At 42.7% G+C, this 26,898-nt stretch overlaps 1 protein-coding gene across 1 annotated transcript in view; it reads right to left on the bottom strand.

The window, feature by feature from the left end:
• Positions 1 to 26,898, bottom strand: part of LYST (lysosomal trafficking regulator) — a 3,942,656-nt gene that overhangs the window by 409,400 nt on the left and 3,506,358 nt on the right. Inside the window, exon 49 of the mRNA XM_069606985.1 lies at positions 3,449 to 3,588. Coding sequence (XP_069463086.1) covers positions 3,449 to 3,588 — 140 coding nt within the window. The remainder of the gene's footprint in view (positions 1 to 3,448; positions 3,589 to 26,898) is intronic.

Here is a 26,898-nt window from a genome sequence, read left to right as displayed (position 1 = left end):
GAAAAAGTTAATAACATAAATAACAAGAAACAGTTTCCCAAATCCCTTTCTTTTTCATATCACAACAAACCAGCCAAAAGTATAACAAGGCAAAAGGTAGGCCCCAACCATGTCAATAGGAAAATGTTATGGCAGGTTGCCTGCAAAAGTCAATCATTAGAAAATAATGCCAAATGTTTTGAGCACACGCGCTCATCGGGACAACGTAGAACATGCATTGTACTGCCCAAAGTTGTAATCTTTCTAGTGCAAGGGTCTGAAACCTTTGGACTAGGATTCCTATGCTCTCTCACTATTGACTCTGCTGTCTGGGGGTGATGCCATTGTAGTTCAAAACATACGGAGCGCCAAAGGCTGCAGACCACTCATCTAGTGGATAAGAAATTGTAGAGTTGCGTAAGCATGAGCTACTTTCTAATCTAAGGTTATTCTTATTATTGGAAATATATTTTGACATTCAGTTAATTATGCATGAACAAAATTAGAGGTTATATATGCCATCTGTGTTAGCATGCCCAAAGTGTTATGAAATAGAGTATTAGAACTTTTCATCATGTCTGGTAGCTACTGGTGAGGTCATAAGTGATGTGATGTGATGATATTAGCGTGCTCTACTTTCCAATGATGATATTGATGATGTCATAAGGGATATCATATAGAATGTCATCATTGGGTTTATGGACTGCACAACAGGGAGTTTATAGTTAAGGTGGAATAACATCCAATAACTGCTAAATTTCAGGGATTGTGCTGCATTAAATTGCCAGCTTAACTTATGTAGAGTAAATGAAAAACACACATAGTATATACACACTGTGATGAATCTGATGATTTCATCACTCCTTTCCCTCAGATGGCCTCCCCCTATGTGGCCAGAGGATGGCAGCTGCTACCTGATCCTGACCCCGGGAGGACCACTTGGGGGGAGGTGACTCTCGGGGAGACCAGATGATATCGTTGGAGAACACCACATGCTCCCCATTCCCTTCCAGGGATGTTTCCACAGTCCCCCATGCCTTAATGGTATTTGTTAAACTCATTCCCCACCTACTAATAGATCTACTGTGATGAATCCCCAAATTCCCATTAGGGGACAAATGTTGACAGCTAGGACGAGGAAGAAGCAGCAGCGAGTAGTGATGAGAATCACTTCCAAGAAGGCTTAATGTGCACGTTGTTCAAGTCAGTCAGAAAGCAACTCCATAAGAACAACGGAGTAATGAGGATTATGAAGACCGGGCGACCAACAAATGAGTAAGCAAGCCGGGAAGTTCAAATACAGCCCTGCTACAGCTGATTATGAACAGGCAAGAGGAGAGCGGCAGACACAGGACTGCATTGGAACCCCATAATACCACTAAGTACCATACTGAAGGCATGTACGCCATGGCAAGCAAACTTAAGATGAATCCGAGAAGGGAAGGGGGAAGCCAGGGTGCAGGTGGTCTGTTGCTGAAAGAGAGAGAGGGAGCAGCGGGAACTGCACACCATGAAATCAGACGCAACGGGAGTGCAGGGTTTGACAGGGTGCATACAAAACCAGTACTTCGAGGCCGGGGAGAGCGGAGAAACACTCGAGACAACCGTTAAGCCCTGGGATGGAAAAAGGGATACCGGGTTGCCGGTGAGTAAATTTCACTCCGCAGAAGCAACTAGTCGACCTAAAAGGAATAAGTGGGTTACTGGGTGGCCAATTAAAGTAAATCACTTCTTTAGAACACGCACAAGGGATACAGCACAGTTATTAAATAAGTAAGACTTTTAGTAAAGAAAGTTATCCATGGGTTATTAAACCCCACATTGAAAGACAGAGTGACTTGTGCTGGGAGGAGAGTAAACCAGGTGAAGTTAAGTATGTGTGTATAGTTGGGGGGGAGGGGCGGCATGGCTATCTGCCATGCTGTAAAGACGTGAATTCAGGAGGCTCCTGCTAGATCCGCCAATGATCCTTAATTAAAACCATTAGTGCAGCAGAAAATTTGGCGCAGATCGCACAAGAGGAATCATTGTGCTGTCCATGGGAGAAACTTAGAGGCGAAGTGCAGCCTTCCTGCAGAGCTTGTGGGCACGGAAACAACACTCCCGACTGCCAAGATGGCAACCGCCGTGGCATGACAGCTGAGTAGAGACGCCACGGCACCTGCGGCACATAACAGAACGAAGAACTGGAAGCCGTACACAGCAAGGTATGGGGGAGTCCCAGCGCATGTGTTCGATCAATTGGGAGCAGCTGGAGTGAGGAGGGGATGTGCTGCTGTGTTGCTGGCATGAGCCGTGACAGGAGGAGAACCGGGTTCCAGGCCGGACAGCTGTGGCGTGCAGGGCGGCCTGAGGTGAGGTGCTGCGCTGAGACAGGTGCCGGAGGCAGAAGGTGCATCGAGTTGACGGAGAGGGATGGGCGAAGTACCCTGACCGCCACCCTACATGCTATGATCTGACAGGCGGAGGGACACAGAATACAGCGCTCAAGGAGAGGCGCGGTGTTCACACAGAATACTGACGACGCTCTGCGGTGGATGGAGGGATAGTGTGACAAGGCCTGAGGGGAGAGTATCCCAGGTGATGACCAAATAGCTATAGCAAAGAACCTTAACCAGTGAACCTGAAAGGAATAAGTGGGAAACCGTGTGGCAAAATAAAGTAAATCACTTCTTGAGAACACATTGCGAGGTAAACAGCAGCATTATTAAAGAAGTGAGACTTTTAGCAAAGAAAGGTAACCATGGGTTATAAACCCCAAGTTGAAATAAAGAGTGATTCATATGGTTAGTTCCTGGCAAACAAGTATATCAGGTGAAGTTAAGTATGTGGCAAGGACTAGGGGAGAGTATGCCAGGTGAAGAACAAATACCTATAGCAAAGAACAGTAAGGAAGACGATACCCTTGAGTTAATAACCTATTATGAAATTGTACAGAGAGAAAGAGTCCTTGGGAAGAGACATACCCTTGGGATTTGCAACGTGTATAAGAGGAAGAGAAAGCTTGGGGAAGAGAGCTGACACCCCAAGAGAAGTAAATACACCAAGGGGAGAGAGTAATTCTCTTGGAATCTGATTATTCTTTTGAGTTGGTGAAACTTGATACAAGAAATCTGGAGAAGAAAGCTGGTCCCTGGAACTGTGAACATTGTTTACTGGAAACCTTTTTGTTGGATTGGAACTTCTATGTTGAACTTGAAGACTTTAGAAATCCTAGAATCAACACACTTATCCAGAGTTTATTTAGAGTGTGAGGTCAAAAATAGGATTACAGATCTTTTATTTGGACATCTTGACATTGAACAGATTCATTTGTTTGGTTGAGGTATGGAAATTCAAACATGTCTCTCTTGGATACTTAAAACACACAGTATACATACTGGACAAATATATAGACACAAATACACATGTTTACATATGTAGCACAAAAGAAGCTCATGTTTTATACATTTTTGTGGGCCAATAGTACCTGTTTAAATCCCATAAAATGCAGGTTTCATCTTTGCTTACACTTATCAATATACTGTACGGTTTACATATAATTAAGCTGGTTATCTCGGATGTGTGACCATACAGCTGTACTTGTGACTCCACTTCAATTTCCAATGGCTGCAAAAAAGATTAAATTACGATTAAATAAAGACGGCTATTGTATACATAAAATTATATGTCAAAGCACAGCCTTGAAATGATGAATTGGGAAATGCTTTAGAAAAGTCTTTCAGAAATGCAATGATTTTAATATGTTTTGCCTTCTAGCCTGTTTTTAAGAAAATTAATTAAAAACTCTGATGAAACATACTTACCAGTACTGTTGAGGACGATGTACTGTATACACAAATCACATAAAAGACAATTTATGAGAACATCTTTCCACAAGGGAGGCTTGAGGATACTTAAACATGCTTTAGTAACGTATTACAACAAGCAATGACAAAGCCAACAGTTTGGGCTTTGCACCTGCTACAATTCAGCGTCCATTTAATAGCACTATGGCAGTGCGTGGTTTTTCAATAGTTTTGTGGTTTGCAGTAGACAGTTAGCAAGTCTGCAAGTAAGTCTTCAATGTAAGTTCCTTATTTAAGTTCATTGTCACAAGTAAATATTAATTACATAGCAATGACCATACATGTATTTCACACCAAAGATATTTGTTTTTCCACTTACTAATTGCAATTTCTTGTAACGTCCCCTCTTATGTTGCCACTAAGTAGAGTGGGCAAAGGCAGGGAACACTGGGGTAGGGCCGAGCCAGGGCCGAGCCAGAACCAAGCCTTTGGGTCTGGCTCTAGAAGGCGAATGCGGGCCAAGCCAGAGTCCCATGGTGGCTGGACCAGAGGTGGAGGCCAAGGGGGATGGCGGCACATACGGGGTGGGGTTAAAGGGGCAGAGTCAGTCATTTTTTAATAGGAGAGGGGCTGGGAAAGCGAACAAGGTGATGTTGGGGAGAGGGGCAGTGCTGCTGTTTTGGGGATGGCAGGGGGAGCAGGGAAAAAACTAAAAGCGGCAGCTAAATAGCTTGCCGCAATTTCAACCACTGTATGGATGGTTTTTTGCTTGTTTTGAGGGGACATTAAGCTTGTTTTTCCTTCCAACATGGCAAGACTGCTTCCATGGTGGTTGAGGATGAGGAGGGATATAAAGGGTAGTGTGGGTGAGAAGAGAAAAAAAAGGGGATAGCCAAAAAAGGTAAGTACAGCACAGAGAAAATTAAATTTGCCTGTGTTTGAACAACAGCAGTGAAAACATGAGAATACCATGCCAGGAGGAAAACACCTTTTTATTTTGCAAAAAGTGCATCTTGTTTTGGGACGTTGTGCAATAAAGTGAATATATTTTCTGAAAAACATATGGCGTGCCAGAGCTTAACATCTGCCCATCGGGCCACCATTAGGAAAGGTTTTGGGATGTAATTTTAATGGCGAACCCCACCAAAGTCCTACAACACAGGCAATCATTTTTCAATTCATGCCTGCCCCCTCATCCTTCAAACTATTACCCAATGCTCCCCTCTCCTAAATCATAACTCATCCAATTCAACAAGCGCCTAAGCCTTACAAGCCTTCCCTCCCGACTACCTCCCCTGGCCCAGTTTTTTTGCGATTCTGAGTGTGACCGGGACTTCCGCACAGAATACTGCAACACAAACACGCTTGTTGGGGCGCACAACATTGTGCTTTAAAATATACGTGCAGAACATTTTTCAACAAGCCACTCAATACAGAATATGGGAGAAAGGGAGCAAGTGTTGCTTAGTCAGATTTTAGCAGTCTTCCATTAGAGTCTGCAAAATAATAATTTGTGGGTTATGGACCACAGCTGTTAGGAGCACTATTATGCTGAGCCTACCATTCGTAGAGGATGGATCTGCTAAGTAACGGATGGTAAATGGATAATTTGACTGCACACACACCATCTTGGCGGCTTCTAGTCTCAAGGATGCAGAAGAAAAGGAGGAACGGCGTGCAGCCAATCATATCATGGCACATAGGGCACAACGTAAGGGGGTGTGGCTCCTAAACATTGTCCAATCGAATTAGCAAACACAATGCCGTACCTGAGTTCATTGAAAGCGGCAGATAGGAGAGGAAGCATATCACTTTGAATGTGTGTCCAGTCCCAGTGCTTGGAGGAACTGGTGAACATTTGATGGTGAGCTGCACAGCCTGTCCTTGGCTCTGCTGCACTACTTTAAGTCAGGCATTTGGCACTGGCGTCAAGAAGCGGACGCACATCCCCATCTCTGCATTGATTTCCGGCCTTGGCTCTCTGTTTTGATCATGTAGTGATCATGTAACAGCAACGTGAGTGTAACATTGCATCGTGATTGTGCATGCTGCTCAATTAGTTCTAGGGTGTTCAGTGTAAGTCATCTTCACGTAGTAATAATGGAACAGAACCGCAAAAAAAGATTATACTCTTATGATTCAATCCATCATTTTATTTGGAAGATGCATGGTATCTTTCCCGTTCAAAGATGGCCGCTAGTTTTGGGTTGTTTCCAGAGAGCTTCCTTAGAGACAGTCATCCAAGATGGCTGCCTCCATGGAAGAGCTTAGAACTCTAAAGAGTTCCGAGATGGGCAGGAATGGATGGAATTAGCCATAGGGATTAGCATGGCTAGGGGCAGGGAATGGGAGGGATTCAATAACCGAACAACTGTGTATATTCCTCCTCGAATGCCATCTGCATTGAAATGCATTACGAACCTTATTTGAAGCTTTTATGTTAAGGCTATTATATAAAATGACAATAGTTTAGTCTTAAAGTTAACGCTTTCAGCACCACCTAATAGCCAAAACTAAAAATAAGTATACATTTGTTCTATTCCATTGATGCTAATGATTAGGGAATTAACCCTCCAGAGTCCAGCTAAATCTCTGAATAACGCTTTTAGAACACAAAGTCTGTCAAACTAAAGAAATGTCACAACCAACAATGATTTACCACCATAGGCGAGTGATCTTCTTGCACAAATGTTGAGATCATTCACTCCTACGAATGCCCTCATCCAGCAGGGTCAAACTCCATTGAAGTCAAAGGAACCATCTCTGTGTTTTTCAGAGATAAAATACAAGGTGCACAAAGCAACAACCATACGTGAATAGAAATAAACCCTGGCCATCCTATTACACACTAACACTAACTACACTTACTAAAACAGGAACCCACATTGGAGAAACACTCCCCCAACCCTCCCCCACTTAAGCAGTAGGGCCTGAACATGCAAAACATGTATACAGTACTCAAAAGCACCTGGTGAATTACAAACTAAATTCATAGAAAAACGGGGCAGGAAGAAAACGCAAGCAACCCAAACTTCTTTAGCATTCACTTCTAAAACCTGTCAGAGAAGCAGCAATCACGGCATGGAAAAAAGGGCTGCTCACCAAATAAACACTCCAAGCGCAAAGGCTGAATCCAACATGGTCACAGCCATTATATCCCACCCCCCACCCTGAATTGCAAAGCCTCACTGATGATAAGATCGTGGCAAAGGATCATCAGACTAATTCAGTCCCCCAGGGACAGGTTACCTGGCCAATAAAGGATAAAGTTGCTCAGGAATTCAGGGAGAAGGTTAGAGTGAAGACAGAGTGTGGCAATGTCCTCTACCTAATCCTTGGGGTGTTTGTTTGGGAGACAGAGCTTGGGGGCCGGTTGCTGCCAGTTGCTTTATTATGCAACACATGACAGTGATATGGGGAGGCATGGGCCTGTCAAACTGGTGATGCACAACATTGCTGAAGGGAATACTAAAGTGAGGAGTCTTTCAGGCCCTTTTAGACAGACATCATGGTTGGATTGTACATCAAATTCTTTTTTTTCCATGTAAATTTCTATTAACATTTTCTTCAAACAAGAAAATAAACAAACCCCTATAATCCCCCCCCCCTCATCTGAGCATGAGCCTATAGTTTACTCATTCAGTATATTACCAGTTTGCAATATATGCCAACCCCTACCCGAGCCCCTCAAGTTGATCGAGAGATTTCTTCCCCAGTGTCTTTTTTGTTGAGTGTCCTGATGCCATAATTAGTGCCCGTTATATTAGTCCCTAAAGTCTAATTTGTCTCAGGCATCAAGCTCTTCTTGCCCCTTTCTGAAGGTAATCCAATACCAATGCCCAGTCTGCCGAAAAACCCTGCTGTTCTCCTTGTAACGAGTCGGACGCCCGCTCTAGGGCCACAAAATTATCAACTTTGCCCACCCATTCACGTTCTAATCAAGGGTCTTTCGACTTTCACTTTTTTGATAGACTGAGTGCTCTGGTCATCATTAATATCACATAAACTTTGCGCTCCGCTTTGGTGAGGGTTACACTCAGGCCGGGCCCCAATCCCAGAAGCGCAAGGCCTTTGTTACCACTAGACCTTATCCCCAACGCTGCCTCTATCACTTCCAAGATGGCTCCCCAGTAGCCCTGAATCCACAGGCATTCCCACCAAATATGACTCCAAGATCCCTCCTTGCACACTCTCTCCAATACATCCTAGAAGCTGAACCATAGATATTATTTATCCTGACTGGAGTTAGGTGCCATTGAATCATTAGTTTCACTCAGATTTCTTGTGTTTGGAGGGACCTTGTAAACGTAGGTATATAACCCCACAGTTCCTCCCATTCCTCCTCCTCTATTGGCTGACCTACTGAAGTTTCCCAGCTCTGCATATACCTTCTCGTCCGTGCACCTCCCCTTGCTTTGCCAATGTATAAATTGCACCCACCAGGTGATCATTCCCTGGTTCTGTTGCTATTTATCTTTTGAATGAAGACAGGGCTCAGGTCACCCATTCCATCATTGGACCTGCATCACCCAATGTCTTATTTGGTTATATCTAAACCTTTCCCGCTCATCAAGGCCAAAGTCCTCCTTACATTGGTTAAAGGTTTTTATCTCAGGACCCTCAGACATATCTCAAATGTTCTGGCAACCCCCTTCCTGCCACTTGCAAAATCCCTTGCCCCTTTCCCCTGGAGAGAACAGCACATTTCCAAAAATAGGAGTAAAAGGGGACGGGAAGGTAGTAATTTGTGCCCTCTTTACTAAGCCATCCCAGGACTCTCACACCACCTCTATTATCCGACTACAAATCATGTATTTGGATCTATCTGCTTTAGGTTTCCACAGCACCTCCGCTAAGCTCCCCACTACCACTGCCCTGTCCATGTCCCTCCATACCTTGTTCCAACCCTCCCTCAACCAGTCCCTGATCACTCGCACCTGTGAGGCCAGGAAGTACACCGTAAAGTCTGGTTCCCCTATTCCCTCTCTATTTCTAGGCATCCTCATCATCTGTCTCACCAGTCATGTTTTCTTTTATTCCAGAGAAACCTTCCAGTATATTTCTGAAGATTTCGAAAAAACAAAGGGAGTCCTGAATCGGAAGGGCAGTAAAATAATATAATAGTTGTGGAAGGGTCACTATTTTTAAAACATTAATTCTACCCATACATGTGATAGTGAACGGGCCACAATCCATCAATTTGGACATTATGCTCTCTAGAAGAGGTGGGAAATTGGTGGCATATAACAAGTCTATTGTTTTTGTGAGATATACCCCCAAATATGTTATGGCCCCCTGAACCCATCTATATGGAAGTTCCTCCTTGACTGCACTTACCGTGGCTGTGGAAGTCGTCAGATTTAATCCTTTAATACCGATTTAAGAGTGTTTGTTTTTGGGCAGACGACTGCACCAAATCTCTGCAATTCCCCTCCCATTGCCTTCACGGATATCTCTGGGGATTGTACTGTTAACAACATATAATCTGCATAGGCGGCAATCTTATGCGCTCAACCTCCAAACGAGATCTCTTCTATTGCAGTGTTTGCTCTGACAGCCTCCAGCAAGGGTTCCAAATGGATCTCATACAACAATGGCAAGAGGGGGCAACCCTGCTTCGTTCCCCTCTGAATATTAGTAGGGGCTGATACTTGGCCATTTATTTTTTTTAAACTTAAATTATTGATTTGGTTGCTTATTAGTCAAAACTTTCAATTTATTTCACCATACAATTTGATAGTTAAGATTCAGATCAAACAATAACAATGTTTACAATACATACAATATCCATATTAAAATTCAAACAGTACAATTCATTCAAGATACAGAATAACAATATAAAACATACATTAAAAAACCTTTAAAAATCCTATAAAAATAAAATCACATTAAAATGTTCCCCTCAGACCGGGTATGAAGTAGCACAGTCCTTATAAAACATGAAAGCAAGCCGACTGAAAACTCACTAAGCGCTATGTGCAAATAAGCGCTTATAGACCTTCTAGTGAGATTGTTTCGGTTTTTAGGTTTAGATATGCACTGTATTAGTTGTCAATAATCTCTAGTTCTGTATCCTAGACTGTAGGTACATTTCTAGACAGCTTATATAGACTCTTGGTTAGATTTGTTTGTTAAAATTAAACCAAACCTGTAATCTCACTCTAAATATATAAAATCCAAAAACATTCTTCAAACTTCTGATTGTCACCCTGTAACCATGGAACACACCACAATTGGTAGCTAAATTATTCTAAATGCACAACAACATTTCTGTTTTTATCTAAACCAAGGGCTTCCAAAAATTGTACAGTTGCTATTCTCACTGCCATTAAATTGGTACACAATATGTAGTTCCATATGGTTGAAGGGGGCATAATTTGAAAATCTTTAAAAAGTTGTTTCAAGTGAAAGTTACGTTGTTGAGAAAGACTAGTACATTCAGCAATTAGATGTTATAATGTTTCTATCTGATTATGTTTTTTGCAGAATCATAAAATATTCTCCTGCTTGTTAATGACCCCTCGCCGATATAAAATGTCTTTGGTGTGCCATAGGTTGAATCTGAATCGTAGGTACAAATTCCTAAAATGAGTTTAAGGACATTTAGTTAGATAACTAGTCATTGATCAACATTTCTTATGGCCAAAGGGATTTGATTTAAAATCAATGTATGAAGAGCATCTCAATTGAGTGTTGATCCAATCAGCTTAATACAACTTAGCACGAGTAGGATTAAATAACAATAACTCCAATGATATGTCAGCTTTAGATAGAATATCCATAGTAGTATCCCTCCATTTACACGGGAAAGCATGGATAGAATTCAACAAGTAGGATGCTAATATGCTTAGCAGGTTGTTCCATGGTATGGCTTGGCAACATTTTTGTAACAAGGAACATAATTTCCAAGCGTATACAGCATTCAAGGAGATTGCACCAATTTCATATCGTACCAAGGCAACCAGCACACATTGCGGGAGATTTAATACCCTCTTCCAGAATTTTCCCTCAATTCGGTACCAAACTGGCTGTTGCTGAATTTGTTTAGTTTCTGCTCCACACAATAAAATAGGTACAGCTTTCTAATTATAATACACTACTACAGAGATACAGGTGAATTTGTCATATTTATATAAAATTGTCTTAGCCTGTGATGTAACCGTAAGTAGCTTGGTTTCTAACCCAATCAAATATAGCTTGTCATTTTGCTGGTCATTGAGATTAACACCCAGATAAGTGTACTGATGCACTTCAAATAATGTGGTTTCTTGGAGTCTCCATTCTGGTGAATACTGCTTTCGGGAGAAACCCTTGACACACTGCATTATTTTAGTTTTTTCCAAATTAATGTTTAAATGATTTTTGTCCACATAGGAGCCCAACCCATTGAGTAACTTCTGAAGCCCTTTTGGTGTTTTTGAAATTAACACCAGGTCATCGGCATATAATAACCACTGGATTGGTTGGGATCCTGGCTTTGGGGCATCTGATGTAATAGCAATAAATCCATCCTTCATATCCAGGATGAAAAAGTTGAAGAGGATGGACGCCAAGATGCACCCCTGCTTGAGGCCTTTATGGGTTGGAAACAGGGCTGTTAGGAGACCCTCTAGTGTCAGCCGTACTTGCATAGTGGTAGATGAATGTAGCAAGTCAATTATGGTGATAATGGAGGGTGGATACTGAGCTTTTTGTAGCTTGCTGATGCGTAGTTGTCTATCTATAGAATCAAACGCAGTTAGAAAATCAACGAAAGCTAGATATAAAGCTTGCTTTTGGTTATAGCAATGGGTTTTTATGGCATTTATTGTTGTGAGGTTTATAACGGAGCCTAGACCTGCCACAAAACCTGTCTGGAAGGAATCACGATTATTGGGGTTAAGTGTCCACTCATTCAGGTCTCTGAAAACAAATTGGGCAAAAATCTTACCTCGAGCATCAAGAAGGGCGATCTGTCTGTAGTTTGATGGTATTTGACAGGCGTCCTTCTTGAACACCAGTATAATCACTGAATGCCGCCAGGAAGATGGAATTTGGTTTGTGCAAATATTGTGTGCAAATATATTGTTTAAAATTGCAGGCCAAGCCTGAGGTTGCTGTTTGAACATGGCATTAATCAGTCCATCGGGCCCAGGCGCTCTAGATCGACTAGATTTGTTTATAAAACACAAAATGTCTTCTATGGATATTTGCAAATGAAAGGGCTTATGCGTAAGAGCAATGGTTTCTTCTGGTATAAGGTTTAATGGGGCATATAGATCTGAAAAATATGATACCCATTGCTGTTCGTTGACACCGTTTATTTGAACTCCTGATTGCGATATAAAATTAGCCCTGTTTAGCAAGGACCAAGTTAAAGAAGTACTTTTGTTAGAGATGGAGTTCAACATAGCTTAGCTATCCCTTTTGTACATAGTTGCTTTACGTGCATATAACCAATTTTTATATTTAGTCTTTATGGATCTTAAAGCATTTATTCTCAGGCAACCTAAGTGCCATTTTGTTTTCCTGCCGAAATTTTGATTTTCTTTCCTTTATCACAGGATCATAAGTTTGAGTATTTTTAGAGATTTTTTTCTCACCTCTTTTAGAGATTATTTTATAAAGCTGTAAGACGTCACAATAATGAACTTCTTTATGCTTAGCATGATTATGGCACGTGATGTACATTTATTTCAGTGAGTTGTACAAACATCCTAACAAATCCTCTGACCAACAAAACCTATTTTGACCATTGTTGAGTATAAATGTTCCAGTATGTTTGTTTTGGCTATGTGTACCAGAGGATGATGATGGCCAAGACCATTTCAGGGTTAACATATCGTGGTCACTTTCAATCTGTTTGGTTTGTAAGTTTTCCACTTGGGCAAAAAGATTTTGGTCAAAGATATAGTCGATTATAGCTTTTGTGAAACTCTCTTCCAAGTACTTTGGGATGGATATCCACCGGCAGTGCACCATTTGTCATGATCATAATTCTTTCATGAATAAAATGATGCCATAGTTCTTGTCTAATGTCTTGTTGATCTGCTTTATTAGGGAAATAATGGATATTTAAATCACCAACTAAAATCGTATGTGATATAGTTGGGGCCAATCTTATTAATTAAAATACCATCTCAAGGTCACTGAAAAATTGTTTATTGGATATGCCTATCGGGTTCCAATATATGTTAATTAACGCAATGATTTTAGATTGACACTTTATCCTGACTAGTTGTGTAAATACATTTGCTGTGGCCCATAGCTCGATTATTAAGCCAGAGTTGATTTTTGTGGCAACAAGGAGGCCTGATGTAGGTCTTTCATTGGGTGCCCGTTTGGCCGCATGTAGTATGATCTTATGATTATTTCCATGCACAGGTTTCTGTCAGCCATGTCTCTTGCAGAGTAACTATGTCATACATTTCTAACTGATTTTCAGAGTTGCCTAAGAGATGTGTGAAGCCTCTTGTGTTCCAGCTAGCTAAAGTCAAGGACTTTCTTATAGGTCACTAGTTATGGTTTCCCATTACAGCAAAGACATGTTTTTGGAGTATTTTCGTCCGACATGAGTACTTGTTGTTTATTGAAACCAACAAGTGCTTGAGTGTTAAAATTCCTTGTTGATGCTAAATGAAGCATCATCAAGCAGATGGCACCCTTTGTTGCACTTGGCTTTTCTTGGACGACCTGCAGGATCTCAAAACCCAGCGCTAATATCTCTAATCTGGCAGTCCAGATTGCATTAAGAATCACTCTCGAGCGAAGCCACAGCCTACAAGCTGAGAGGTTATTCTCATTTAGAAATTCTATTTGCTCAATGTCCACAGAACTCAATTCTTCTAACATAGGTATGTCTGCAAATATTGCTAGCACACTTGATCTATTCACATCATAGCTCATGAAAGGCGCATGACGACATCTTATAATCAGATGATAACTTTTATTAGATTGTAGTTTGACTCAATGGATTTATTGTGTGCTATTCTTGTGAGCAGCTTGATCTGCTGACAGCTCATTCGATTCAAACGATTTTCTTTGTTTGAGATATTGAACATTCTGCATGGGGTTTTGATGTTTTGGGAATTGAGACTCATGTGCACATTTTGATGTATTTGTCTTGAATTCAGGGTTATAGAAGGAAGGTTCCTAATTTCATCTCGCCTCTCTTCTATATTTAAGGAAACTAATACAAGAGGCAGAGCCACATTAGGTTCTTCTGGGATACACTGTAGAGCAGGCTTCAAGATACTTATATTGTTAGTTATCACTCTCAGTGTGGAATGCACACTGGCTAATTGATCAGATTTATTTTTAGTTAAATTGGAGTCTAGATTGCCATGATTTTGTATTGTTTTGGACTCAGGGTGAAGGCTGAACTTGATGTGATGACATGTACCGATCCACAGCTTTGCTAATTTCAGCGAGCCCTGACTTCTAAACTTCGATGTTCCAGTTCAGCTGGATTAACAGCTATTTTATTACACAAGTTGGCCTCCACGGCCAAAATTATTTTACAAGTGTAAATTCGTTTGCCTTCTACTGATATTCAGACACTGCTGAAATTAGCTCATCTAAGGGAGCATATGCTGGAGAAGACTCTTTATAGTTGCTGCTACTGTCTATTTTAGTTTGCAATATTTTGGAATACTTCTTCACAATTGCAGCAGATGCTCTGCAGGGTGCATTTTTGGGGAGCGTAATCGCTTTAAAAAAAATGCTTGGTTGAGGAGTTGGAGGCCAATTGTGGTGGTTTTGTATTTTTTCATTTTTTTCTTGATTCAGCGGTCTACATATTTTTTTGTTTTTTGTTTTATTCTTATTGCGCACTGTGAAGATGCTAAAGGGGAATTTATTGGGTGCTATTAAGCGCTCGTTGAGCAAGTCAGTCGATTCTTGCACTGAAGATTCAGTGTTCAAGAGCCCATTGGTATCTAAATTAGTAGCCACAATGGGACGAATGACTTGCTCAAAAGACAGTAAGCCATCGCCTTTTGGGATTGCTTTGCTTTTTCGTCTTGTGTTTACTTTTCTAGGTTGGACATCGGCTCTCTCTACATTATTGCCTACTGTGGCGATCAGATTGGGGGATGCTAGATTTATTTTCTCTATTTCAGAAGGTTTGTATTTTATTAAGTATAGATTGGAATTTAATTTGGAGTCGAGAGTCTCAAAAGTTTTAGCTAAAGAAGAAAGCGCCACATTCATAGCGCTTAGTGTAATCTCTATAAGAGACAAAGTGCTAGGTGGGGCCTGAGGGGTGGGTACAGGGGGTAAAGGTCTGGTGGTTTTTTGGGGAGTCGTATTTGCAAGAGAGAGATAAAACTGAAGATTCTCAGGAGGGATTTCCAAACATTATGGGAGATGAAGATAGATTATTAGACTCTGCCGTGTTTGGGATATTAAAGCAATTAGAGACTGTTATTCTGGTCACCATAATGCAAATCAAGCGAGTTATGAGATGAGGGTTTAATCGGATAAACAGATGTTAGGCAGAATCCTGTGCAGTGCCCTTAGGGACCACTACACACAATTAAGACTACAAGTGGCAATACAAGTTCACCTTTGCTACAACCCTGTACTACACTGTTAAAGTGGTAGCAGTAGCGGAGCAGCCAGACTTATCTCAAGAGCAAATGAGCAGTAGTAGAGATTACACAAAGGGACTACAAGTACTGTGACTCAAGCAAACACTGACTCAAGATTTTTGGTTAAAAATTAAAAGTACATTTATTTTTGACCATCTGTTTGCAAAACACTTCACATCTATTAAATTAAAACCACACGTAAAATACACTACACACAACCAATTCTCCTTGTGCAGAACAACTCAAGGTAAGTACCTTATGATTTGACGGACCGGTGTTATGAAACAAAAGACGTTACCAGGAATACGTATGCGATCACTTTTTGACAGTAATGACAGTTCAGTCTTACTAAAGATACGCGCATCCACGGGAAGAAATGTTACCGGAGTTAAAACACACTTAGCGCCTGAGTTAACACAAAAGAGTTGGGGACAAAAATCATAGGCAATACTTTTGGCAAGGCAGACAGAATCAGAGAACACTTGCTGACAGAAAGATAAAAGTCAATAGGCCTGCGCCAGTGTCAAGTGGAACCGGGTTCCTGTTGTGGAGGATCACACAGTCAGACAGTTCGAGATTCAACGTTGCCAGGAGTACTTGGATATTGTCAACAGAGGAAGCAAAAGTTATAAGAGGGAAGGAAGACAAGGGCAAACCTTGGATGAGGAGAAAAGAGGTTCACCCTAGTTCCTCGAAGCTGGACACAGTACCTTATTCTTTGAAGAAGCTAGTGCCACGGCAGTTGTTCCTGGTAGTTTCCTGCAGACTCACGGTTCTTGAAGCTTCAGTCATGGAGACAAGAAGAACGACGTCTGGAGTGATCTGCACTACCCAGGGATGAGGCCAGCAGCAGCGACAGTGAATAAAAGGTGCGCTCCTTTAAAACAGGAGAGGCTCTACAGATGGCTATCTGGACCACTACAGCAGTGTGCAGCGATTTCAACCAAGAAGAGGATCCTCTGCCTGTGGAAGATGAGCTGGTTGATCCCACCAGGCTCAAGGGAAGAAGACTCCGTACTGGATCTTCTCTTGTCGCTGAAGGGTGGATAGCTCAGGACTGCAGCAGGGCTTCACCGGCACTCGGTAGTTGCAGCTGCTGTCTTCTTCTCTGCTTCTCTTCGGTTACTTGCAGTTCCAGTGGCAACTCTGACTTCCATCCCAAGAGTCCTGCCTTTTAAGCGAAAATCCCCCATTCACACAGCCTGGCTGTCAATCATACAGCAGGGGGGTTGTCCGGCCCGGACAACCACCTCAGCCAATCATGGCAAAATGCGACTTGGGTTTCCTAGGATACCCTGTGCAGGGGGATACTACACCCCTCCCTCACATTCAGCCCACCTAGACAGCCAGGCTCCAAGAGGAGGGCTTCTTCGCAGAAGCCCGCCAAAAGACGGTGAACAAAGAAGGCAAACCTGGTTTACCGCACAAAGTAAAACACAAGAAGGACTTTAACAAAAAGAAATGGCGAATAAACCCGACCGGAGCCAAAAGAAAGAGTATTTGGTCAAGCGGGTTTATGTTCGAGGCTACTATAACAGCCTGGAACAATACCACGTTTATATAGTTTTATCGCGGTCGAAAAGTTAGGGTAGATACCACTGCCACCAGCCAAGTCTAAATGTTAAAAGAGTAAAACAAAGCTCAAAGAGGCACAGACAAAAAGGGATAGGAATTAACCCTTTCCAGTACTCCATGTAAGATGGGATGTACTGGGTCTGTAGTTTTAAATTACTACATAAAGTAAATGGCAACTTTACCTGTTTCTGGGGGACAGTAGTCAGCCGCAGAAAAATAGAGTCAGAGGGAAGTCTCAAAGACAACCCTGTGTCACTGCACTGAAGGTGCTGTGTGACACACATAAAAAGTGGGTCTCATGGAGTGGTGTGCTCCAGAGCCCAAGATCACACAAACAGTAGAAATACACATGGTAAAACACATGTAAGAGTGGGAAAAAGGCTCATAATCTTACCAAGTGGAAAAAATAAACTCCAGACATCCAGCAAAGCTCCTGGGGGACTCACTAGGTGAGGGAAATTAGCCATAGAATGAGAATTCTCCCTAACAACAGAGTCCAAGGAAACTTGATAATCCAGGTCTCGTTGGAATGGATTAGAAGACTGAACAAAGGGCTTGCTGCTACGCGAAGTGGCAAGAGATTTATTTGTCAGAATGTTGCCTGGAATAGTAGGCACAAATATTGAAGAAGTCAGTGAATTTGGATCAACTATAGAGGACACTTGATGTAAAGTGTTTTCATCTAGCTGATGTATAACTCTGTGGGGCAAGTTGCAGTTTGATCGTTCTGTAGAAACAGTCGGCGTGCCAGCATAGCCTGCCGTAAGTATAGAATCTGCTATAATCTGTGAGCTCACTTCCACAGGTACCTTAGACCTGTCTTCTCGCCAGGAGATCACTGGTGCGGCTTGTGGGACAACAGACATTGAAATCTTAGTACAGCAAAACTGTCTAATGTCGGCACGTTGCGTTTTCCTTCTATTGTCAGCAGCCGGAATAAGAGGCGACTGCGAGGCCGACACGCGTACGGCTTTCGTTAATTTCTTGTGGCGTACTATCAGCAGACATGCGCTTCTCAAGATTTAGGATAGAGGAGGGCATGTTGCTCTTTAAAGTATAGGGAACTTTTTCCATATCGAAAGCGTGACTGCTGATTTGGCGGGATCTAAAGGAATGGAAAAGTGAGGACCAAGTAACTCACTGTTGGAACACCCCTTCTTTACCAAGTAAATTCCAGGAGAGCCGCTTGCCGCAGCTTCGCAGGCAAGCGAGACTTCAGGGTGCGCGCGCGTCTTTACTAAAGTAGGTGGTTTGAAAAAGGGGCGTGGCTTGATTGGTGGAGCTTCAAAATAGCAACAAAGTTTATCTAAATAAACAGAATTTTGTACAGTAAACAATTAGTTCACTACTATAATACTTGCACATTATATAGAGTTCCTAAACAATTAATGGCCGGTGTGATCCTGTAAACATAGCGTACCACATCCACAAGGGTGTCAATGGGTCGATTCTCCTGTGGCCAAGCGGTACTTCCGGGTACTTCCCAGGTGCGTGCAGTCTCTACTAAAATAGGCAGTTTGAAAAAAGGGCGTGACTTGATTGGTGAAGCTTCAAAATAGCAACGAAGTTGATCGCATCCACAAGGGAGTCCACGGGTCAATTCTCCTGCGGCCAAGCAGTACTTCCGGGTGCTTCCCAATGGCCATTTATTGCTAAGCGTAATAAAGGGGAGTGATCATTTGCTCTGATCTTAGAGATAAAATTCTCCCCGAAGCCCATTTTCTTCATGGTGAGAAACAAGAAGTTCCATTCCACCTTGTCAAAAGCGTTTTTCGGCATCCAGGGCAACAAGGAGGGAGGGAATATCTTTTTAATGCACTTTTTCAATATGATGAGTTATCCTTCTGATATTGTCACTTGTTTGCCTACCTTTAATGAAACCCGACTGGTCTGTGCTCACTAAACAGGGGAGTATGTATTCTAGACGGTTTGCTAACATTTTTGTATAGATCTTTCCATCCACATTAATTAACGCAATCGGTCTGTACGACCCACAAGCGGATGGATCCTTACCTGCTTTTGGAAACAAGACCACCTTCGCTTCTTCCATAGTCGGGGCAATTTTTCCCTCTCACAAAGATGTTAAAAAGCGGAGTCAAATATGGTATTAGGGTTTCCTTAAGGTTCTGTAGAATTCTGAAGTAAATCCATCGGGCCCCAGGGACTTAAGAGGAAGAAAAGAGATAGCCTGTTGCATTTCCTCACTAGCTATGTCTTGTTCCAGTACTCCCCTCTCCTGTTCTGAAATAGTGGTTAATTTCACCTAAGTACTTCATCTGTTCCTCCTCCTCCGATGCCCCTTCCAAACTATATAACTGGGAGTAAAATCTGTAAAATTCTCAGGAGATGTCATCTGTTTCCATATGCATGTCCCTGCACCCTTAGCTATTTTTTTATTTTATTATTTTTGATGTCAGTGGTCACAAAGCAGTTACAAAAGAACAAAGCAAACGTATTTCACATGCATTAATCAAACAATGTGCAATATGCTAAATGTTGATGTGGTCGATACGCTCTTCACTTGGTACATACCTCCCATATTATTATTCAGTCTTTAGTCAAGTAGGTTCTGAACTCTCCCCAAAAATCTTGGGGCCAGGACATACGGCCAGGACATACGCGGGGACAGTGAAATGTACAAATCTCATGTTCATTTACCCTATTTAATTCCTTCAACCATTCTGCAGTAGATGGAGGGTAACAAGCTTTCCATTTCCGAAGTATACATCTTTTTGTACCATGTTGCATATATTAAGGAATTTAATTCTGGTTTTGTTTTCCAAAGGGACATTACGCTTCATAAATAATACAGACATCGGAGTGGGATCCAGGTTCCTACCAGTTTTTTTCTGACATTACCATATATATACGTGACCAGTAGTGTGACAGATTAGGACATGCCCAAAACATACATAGATATCCTGCTTCTCTTATCCCACATCTCGGGCAGAGACCAGTATGATCAGGAAATATTCTTTTAAGTCTGTATGGCGTGTAGTGTAGCATGTGTAGTATCTTATCCTGTATTAATTTCAGTCGGCTTTTCATGGAAAGTAATGTGGTAAACTTACACATCTCTCTCCATTGTTCATCATGTATTGCTTGATTTAATTCCCTCGCCCATTTCTCATGGGAGAGATCAGCCAGCATTGGTATTCCAAGTAACATTTCCCTATATAAGGTGGCAAGTACATTCCTGCAGCTGCCAGAGTTTGATATGTATGCCAACAGCTTATTTCCAGGAGGTTCAATGGGGTATGAATCCCATCTACCACAGATTTCTGCACGCAATCTATAATACTGTAACAGCCCGGCTTGTGTGCTGCCATGTTTTGTATTAAATTCGTCAACCGTCAGAAACATCCCCTCTGAGAACACGTCACCCATACATACATATCCCAAAGGGTTCCCATCGTCTACGGATAGTGATATCTCGTGATGGGGAACGGTGTGGAAAGTCCCTGAGTGGTAGCCAGCAGTAGAATGACTTCTTACCATCTGTTCTGAGAAATATGCACTTCCAGGCAGTGTGGTGGAGACAGGGTCATAAGGGCAGTCATCTTTATATGTATCATCTATAATAAGTGTCCTCATTTCAAGGCCTTCCGCTGCTGATTTTTCTAATCTAACATGAGGTGCTGTTTCTTACTGAGTATACCATTGGATGGCAAATTGTGCTTGAGCCGCTAACAAGATGATCTCAAAATTGGGTCCATTGAACCCACCCACTGTGTACCGCAAGGCCATGGGTTCCCATTTTTTCCGCACTGCTCCTGAGTGCCACAGAAACATAACCAAAGAATTATGTAGTTCTGCAAAAAAATTGCCTGCACGGCCAGATGGGTACATTTACATATGTGTATAGTGCTTTAGGTACTAATATCATGTTAATGAGCGGGAGTCTGCCTGCTGCTGAGAGGGGGAGCCTCAACCAAGCCGATATCTTCTTGTTTGCATATTTCATCAGTATTGTTCTCCGCTAATAAGCCCATCTTAGATCTGGAAACCGTAACCCCTAGATATCCCAATTTATCTGGTGTCCATTTTAACAGGGTTTGTGTCAGAGGTCGAGGTGTAGCATCTGTAAGGGGAAACATCTCTGATTTTCCGTAATTTTATTTTGAATCCGGAATATGTCCCGATTCGGGCTATATCTTGCATTATGGGGTCTAGGTTTTGCTGCGGGTCTCTAATGTACAGTAAAACATGGTCTACATACAACAAAAATATCTCCAGTATTCCAGCTATTTGTATCCCTTTATTCGTGTGTCTGGCTCAGATGAGATCTGCCATGGTTCTATTACCAAGGTGAAAGGTAAAGGGGATAATGGACACTGCTGGAGCATCCCTCTACCCAATTCGAATGGAGCTGATTGCGTTGCGTTAGTTAGGACAGAAGCCATAGGCTTAGTGCACAATATTCTAACGTGATTTATAAAATACTCACCCAGTCCGCATTTTCGAAGGACTGTGAACAAATATGGCCATGATACCATATCGAATGCTTGCTGGGTATCTAAGGCTACACCTACTGCACGAGTCTCGGGGATATACAAGCTATTATGTTAAACAACCATCTAGGATTAAGTGACGTCGCTCTTCCAGGTATAAAGACGGCGTGATCTTGTTATGTTATGTTATTATACTTATATCGCGCCAAAGCTCGTGGGCATCCAGGCGCCGAGAGACAGATAGGTGAATAAGGAAACTGCTCAGGAAGCGTTCATACTAGTTAAAGAGAATCGTTTTCAGCTGCTTCCAAAAAGCAAGGTGTTTCTCTGTTTTACATAGCTGTAAGGGTAAGGCATTCCATGCCTTGGCTCCCTGAACATGGAACGCCCGACCGAAACCACAGGCTCATTTTACCCTATGTAATTCTAGTAGAGAGCCCTCCGCTGATCTCAAATTTTTCTTAGGCTGATAGATATTAACTTCAAATAGGCTGGGGCGTTACCAAAATGCACTTATGGCATGTAGATAACAATTTTAACTGGATTCTAGCTGCTACTGGGAGCCAATGTAGCTTTTTCCTTGCTGCAGTTGTTGGCTCCGAATTTTTCATCTGAAAGATGATGCATATGGCCGCGTTCTGAATTTTTTGCAATTGTTGGACATCGGCCTTATTATCACCTCTTAGAAGTGGGTTACAATAATCTACACGTGGGAGGATCACCGGTCTCACAAATTTGATGCGATTTTCTATTGAAACCAATGGTGCTACTTGCCTCAGTACTTTAAGATGATAGTTGATACTGGTAGTAATGGCTGTTACAAGGGCTTCACAATCGAAACTTTCTTCCATGTAAGTGCCTAGCGTCTTTACCTTCTGTACTACCTTCATTTGGCTACCGTTAATAATGAAACTTGCATACCTCTGACCTAGATTGATGTCGGCCTGCCGAGGGCCGAATAGCATAAGTTCGGTCTTAGCCACGTTTAGACAGCGCCAATTAGTAGACATCCAGTATTTTATGATGATGTATACTGCGTCCAACATCCGTTGGTCCTTCTCATGATCACCAGTAATATCTAGGACCAACTGGAAGTCATCAGCATAATTGCAGAAGAATATCTGAAGTCGTTCTAAGTCAACACAAAGGGGGAGGATGTAAATGTTAAATAACAAGGGAGAAAGACACGCCCCCTGGGGCACTCCACATGTTATGATTTGTGACTCAGAAGCACTGTCACCCCAGTGCACTCGCAACTGGCGGCCCTCTAGGAAGGATCTCAGCCAAGTGATAGCATCCATAAAGAGACCCCCGACCGTTAACATCCGATCAAGCAGTATTTTATGTATTAATGCAGGCATGAGTGGCAGTAATCTATTTGCATGCATTTTGGTGTCAACATTTATTAGCGATAGTGGTCTATAGGAGCTGCACTCATCGCATGCTTTATTCGGTTTAAGCAGGAACGCTACAACCACTTCTCGAAGAGATTGCAGGAGCTGTCCCACTTCAACTGCCTCTAACCACAGCTTCAGTACTAAGATGCCAGCTGGGCACCGTATTCCACATAGAACTCTGCTGTGATGCCGTCCTGGCCAGGGGCTTTATGTCGCAGCAATTCCTTAATTTTCCCAGAATATTTCCTTTGTCATAAACGGGACATCTAATTGAGTTCTGGCTTCCACTGATATTTCAGACAGAGTAGAGTCTAGTAACTTATCAAGCTCAGATTCATTTTCTAGAATTTGTGCCTGATGCAGTCCTTTATAGAATTTTGTGAATTCTTCATTAATTTCCGTTTTTGAATACCGTAGTTTATGGTTTTTATGTTTTATTGGCACTATGTACCCACACCCTCTATCCAATTTAACAGCTGTTGATAACACTCTTCCCGGTCTCTCCCCTTCACCTTAGCGTCTGGCCATGGTGGGTTTGGCAAAATATCTAATTTCCCTGCCCGCTTACTGTCTATAAGTCTCCAATTGCGACACTCATTGCTAGTTTATTATAGTCTGGGTTGCTTGCGTATTCAGTCTCCAGTTTCTGGAGTAGGCTCTCACTTTTAGCTAGATCCCTATGTATATCTTTCAATATCCCAAATTCCTGCGACATGGCCATCCCTCAAATGTATACCTTAAAAGCTTGCCAAAGAGTAGCATGTGCCCCAATCCTGTTATCGTTTAAAGAGAAATATTAATTTGTCATTTTCTAGGTCTGTACGAAATATGAGGTCTTGTAAGGCAAGTGATTTAAACCTTTAAAGATACCAGGTGCAAGCTCATCGTCCCAAGTCAGAGACAGCTTGATTGCGGAATGGCCATAGTAAGTACAGGGTAGGATGGTACATTCTACTGTATGTCCCACCAGGCAGTCCGATATAAAAACAAACATCTATTCTGGACGACATTTTGTGTATGGTTGAGTAATTTGTATAGTCCTTCGTGGTCGGGTGTTTGAGCACCCGCCATATGTCTTGCAGCTCTAGTGTATTCAACAGTTCTATTATACAATCAGCAGCTTTTGTTATAGGCCTGGGCGCTCGATCTGTGCAGTCCAAATCTAAATTTAGGATTGTGTTAAAATCACCTCCCCATATCAGCGGGTAGCCCATAATGTCGGCCAGTATCCGGTAATAATTCGGGTCATCTAGGTTGGGGCCATACAAGTTTACTAATAATATTTCTCTGGTGCGTATTTTGCAGTGCACTATAACGTATCTACCTTCCAGATCAGCGTGAACATGTAACAAATTAAAGGTAATTTCTCTATGAACTAATGTCAATACTCCTGTGGACTGCGAAGAGCAATTAGTAAATAATCTATTTGGGCCCTAATTCTTGACGAACGTGATATTCGCTTCACCTTTCACATGAGTTTCCTGCAGAAATACAATCTGGGCGTCTTGGCGATTGATGTAGGATATCACTCGTCTTGCTTTAGTGAGCTTGCCAAGGCCCCACACATTCCAACTCAGAACATTGAGTGACCTTAGTGTATTGCAAGCAGTAGAATATGCACCAACAATATGAGTACAATCATGTATTATTTTGAGCATACATACACTTGTAGCACCAAATTAAGTGACAATCTGATCATTTTCCTTCTAACATTTCAACCCCCAACTTTTCCCCCCACCCTCATTGCGCCCCCCCCAAATTAGGGCTATATATCCCCTGACCACCGCCATCCCTAAGCCACCTCCAATGGCACTCAAGCCCAACTTGTGCATTAGCGCTACAGCGAAAACAGATGCAACCTTGCCTGGGGGTTGCTGTCTCTGCATTCTCCTGGATGCTGCACACCTTCCGCCAGTGAATTAAGGATTAACTAGCCTATGTTATACAGGGTTTATTGAGCCTGTCTCTACATCTTGATGCTAGTACAAATAATCAATATCGTCATAAAGTTTTTTGATAAAAATCCAATGAGTGAGTGGTACCATCGATTCCCCTGCTCCATTGGACTCTGCTGGTTGGGGACTGATAGATATGTTAGCTTCAATGAAGGAGCCTGACTCCTCCGGTATTGTGAAGAATAAAGTCTTCCTATGGTGCTGTATGCAAAGACTTGCTGGAAATAGCATGGTGTGGATCTTTCTCATAGCATACGTCCAACTCCTATGAACGTTTTTCGTTCTTGTTGTCCTGCAGTGGAAAAGTCAGGGTTTATATAAATGGATGTATTATTATACTTCAGTGGGCCCTTCCATCTAGCCAGTCGGATTATAGTATCCCTATCCTAGTAGTTTAGGAGCTGCGCTATGACTGCTCTTGGGGGGGCACCAGGTTTGGGCCCGATGTTGGGTGTTCTGTGGGCTCGCTCCACTACAAAGATAGAAGAAAACTGTTGGGCCCCCAGTAGCTCTTTCAAAAGATCTTCTATAGCCGTTTCCATGGGGACATGTCCAAAGATTTCAGGTAGTCCCAGTATACGAATAATGCTTCTCCTAGATCTAGATTCCAGGTCATCACATTTGGCAAGAGCTTTTCTCAAGTCTATGGTCACAGCCACCATCTGTGTTTTAAGGGTATGTACGTCATCCTCAACTGTCCTGATGCGTGTTTCGGCTTCCATGAGTCATGTGCTGACCCTTTACATCTTGCCATTGAGAGTGGCTATGTCAGATGTTATTTCATTGAGATTGCCTGTAAGAGTAGAAAACCCTGCATGCATGTTGTTCATGATTTGTTTGAGGCTGGGAGCCTCTGGGTTTTCCTCCATGATGGCCACAGCTCTTTGAGCTTCAGGTAGTGCTCCTGTCTTGGGCTGAGTGACTTGACACGCGTACGCGTCAAGTGTGTTTTGTTTCTTGTGGCTTCCTCCTCCTCTAGGCATAGCTGCAATTCACAGTGCCTACCACTTCTTTATCGGCAGTAGCCCCCGTTTGTATTTTGACAACTACTCTCTGGTCTGGTTTATATAATGCAGCAAGTTGAAAGTACCCGGCTATAATGTATTGTCTCTCAGATGCAAAACAGGCTCAATAGCAGTGCATTTGTTTGGTGTGGGAGTACATAAGGAGTACTACCTACTGCCACAGATATATATCACGCCACAAATTTGCCATGAACCATGGAAAAGGGTAAGCACTCCCAGTATCTGGCCATCCGGTGTTATCATTGAATTGTTAGTCTCTTGTAAAACACTGATAGTCCTGTGCTTTCCCAGCCGTGCGGCGTCACCAGGGGGCCTTGTACATATCCTGCTCAATGGCCCTTTATAATAGTCCATATGTTCTAATCCATCCAGAGTTTGTATCTACCCTGTTGATGCAAATAGAGTAATCACTGTCATGCTATATATGGTATTTACATTCTACAGGTGTTTCCATCTTTACAAAGCACTATGACTATGCCCAGAGACAGCAGGGGAGAGGGCCGTCGCACTATGTCCAGTGGTTTTTATGCTCCGACGGTGCCTCCGTCTTTCCCAGGCACTGTGAACACATTTGAGGGCAGCGGGAGGGGGACCGGGGGGGAGTGGGCGCACACAATTTGGGCCGTCGCGCACACTGGTACCTTATTTATACTTCTCCGTGTTCATCTGCGCCCAACTCGAAACCCTCAATCATCCTCTGTTTGTGTCGCCCCACCGCCAGGATCTGCACATAAGGAAATCACCATGCCACATCTCCTGCAGTCAATGGCTCGCCCGTCAGCATCCAGCAGGGGCTCCCATCATCATGTCTCCGAATGAGACACCGCCGTGTCTCTCGGCCAGCTTCAAGGTTGGACGGCGGTCTCCAAGCACAGGAGGCCGCCGCATGCCACGTCTCCCGCAGTCAACTGTTCGCCGACAACATCCAGCAGGGGACCCCCTCGCCATTTCTCTGATAGAGACTCCGCCTTGTCCCTCGGCCAGCCGCAAAGTTTGACGGAGGTCTCAAAGTGTAGGAGGCCGCCGCAGCGAGGAAGTCGCACTGTAGGGACACTGCTAGTCGTTGCTCAGTATAACTAGCACAGATCGTGCAGGAGATCCTATCAGGTCCACGCTGGACTTTCACACTCTATAGATACACTTTAGATATGCTCTATG

The sequence above is a fragment of the Ambystoma mexicanum genome, chromosome 4p, assembly GCF_040938575.1.
Source record: "Ambystoma mexicanum isolate Mex_15411 chromosome 4p, UKY_AmexF1_1, whole genome shotgun sequence".
In the NCBI taxonomy this organism is placed as follows: Eukaryota; Metazoa; Chordata; class Amphibia; order Caudata; family Ambystomatidae; genus Ambystoma; species Ambystoma mexicanum.
This window is presented reverse-complemented; position numbering and strand designations above follow the sequence as displayed.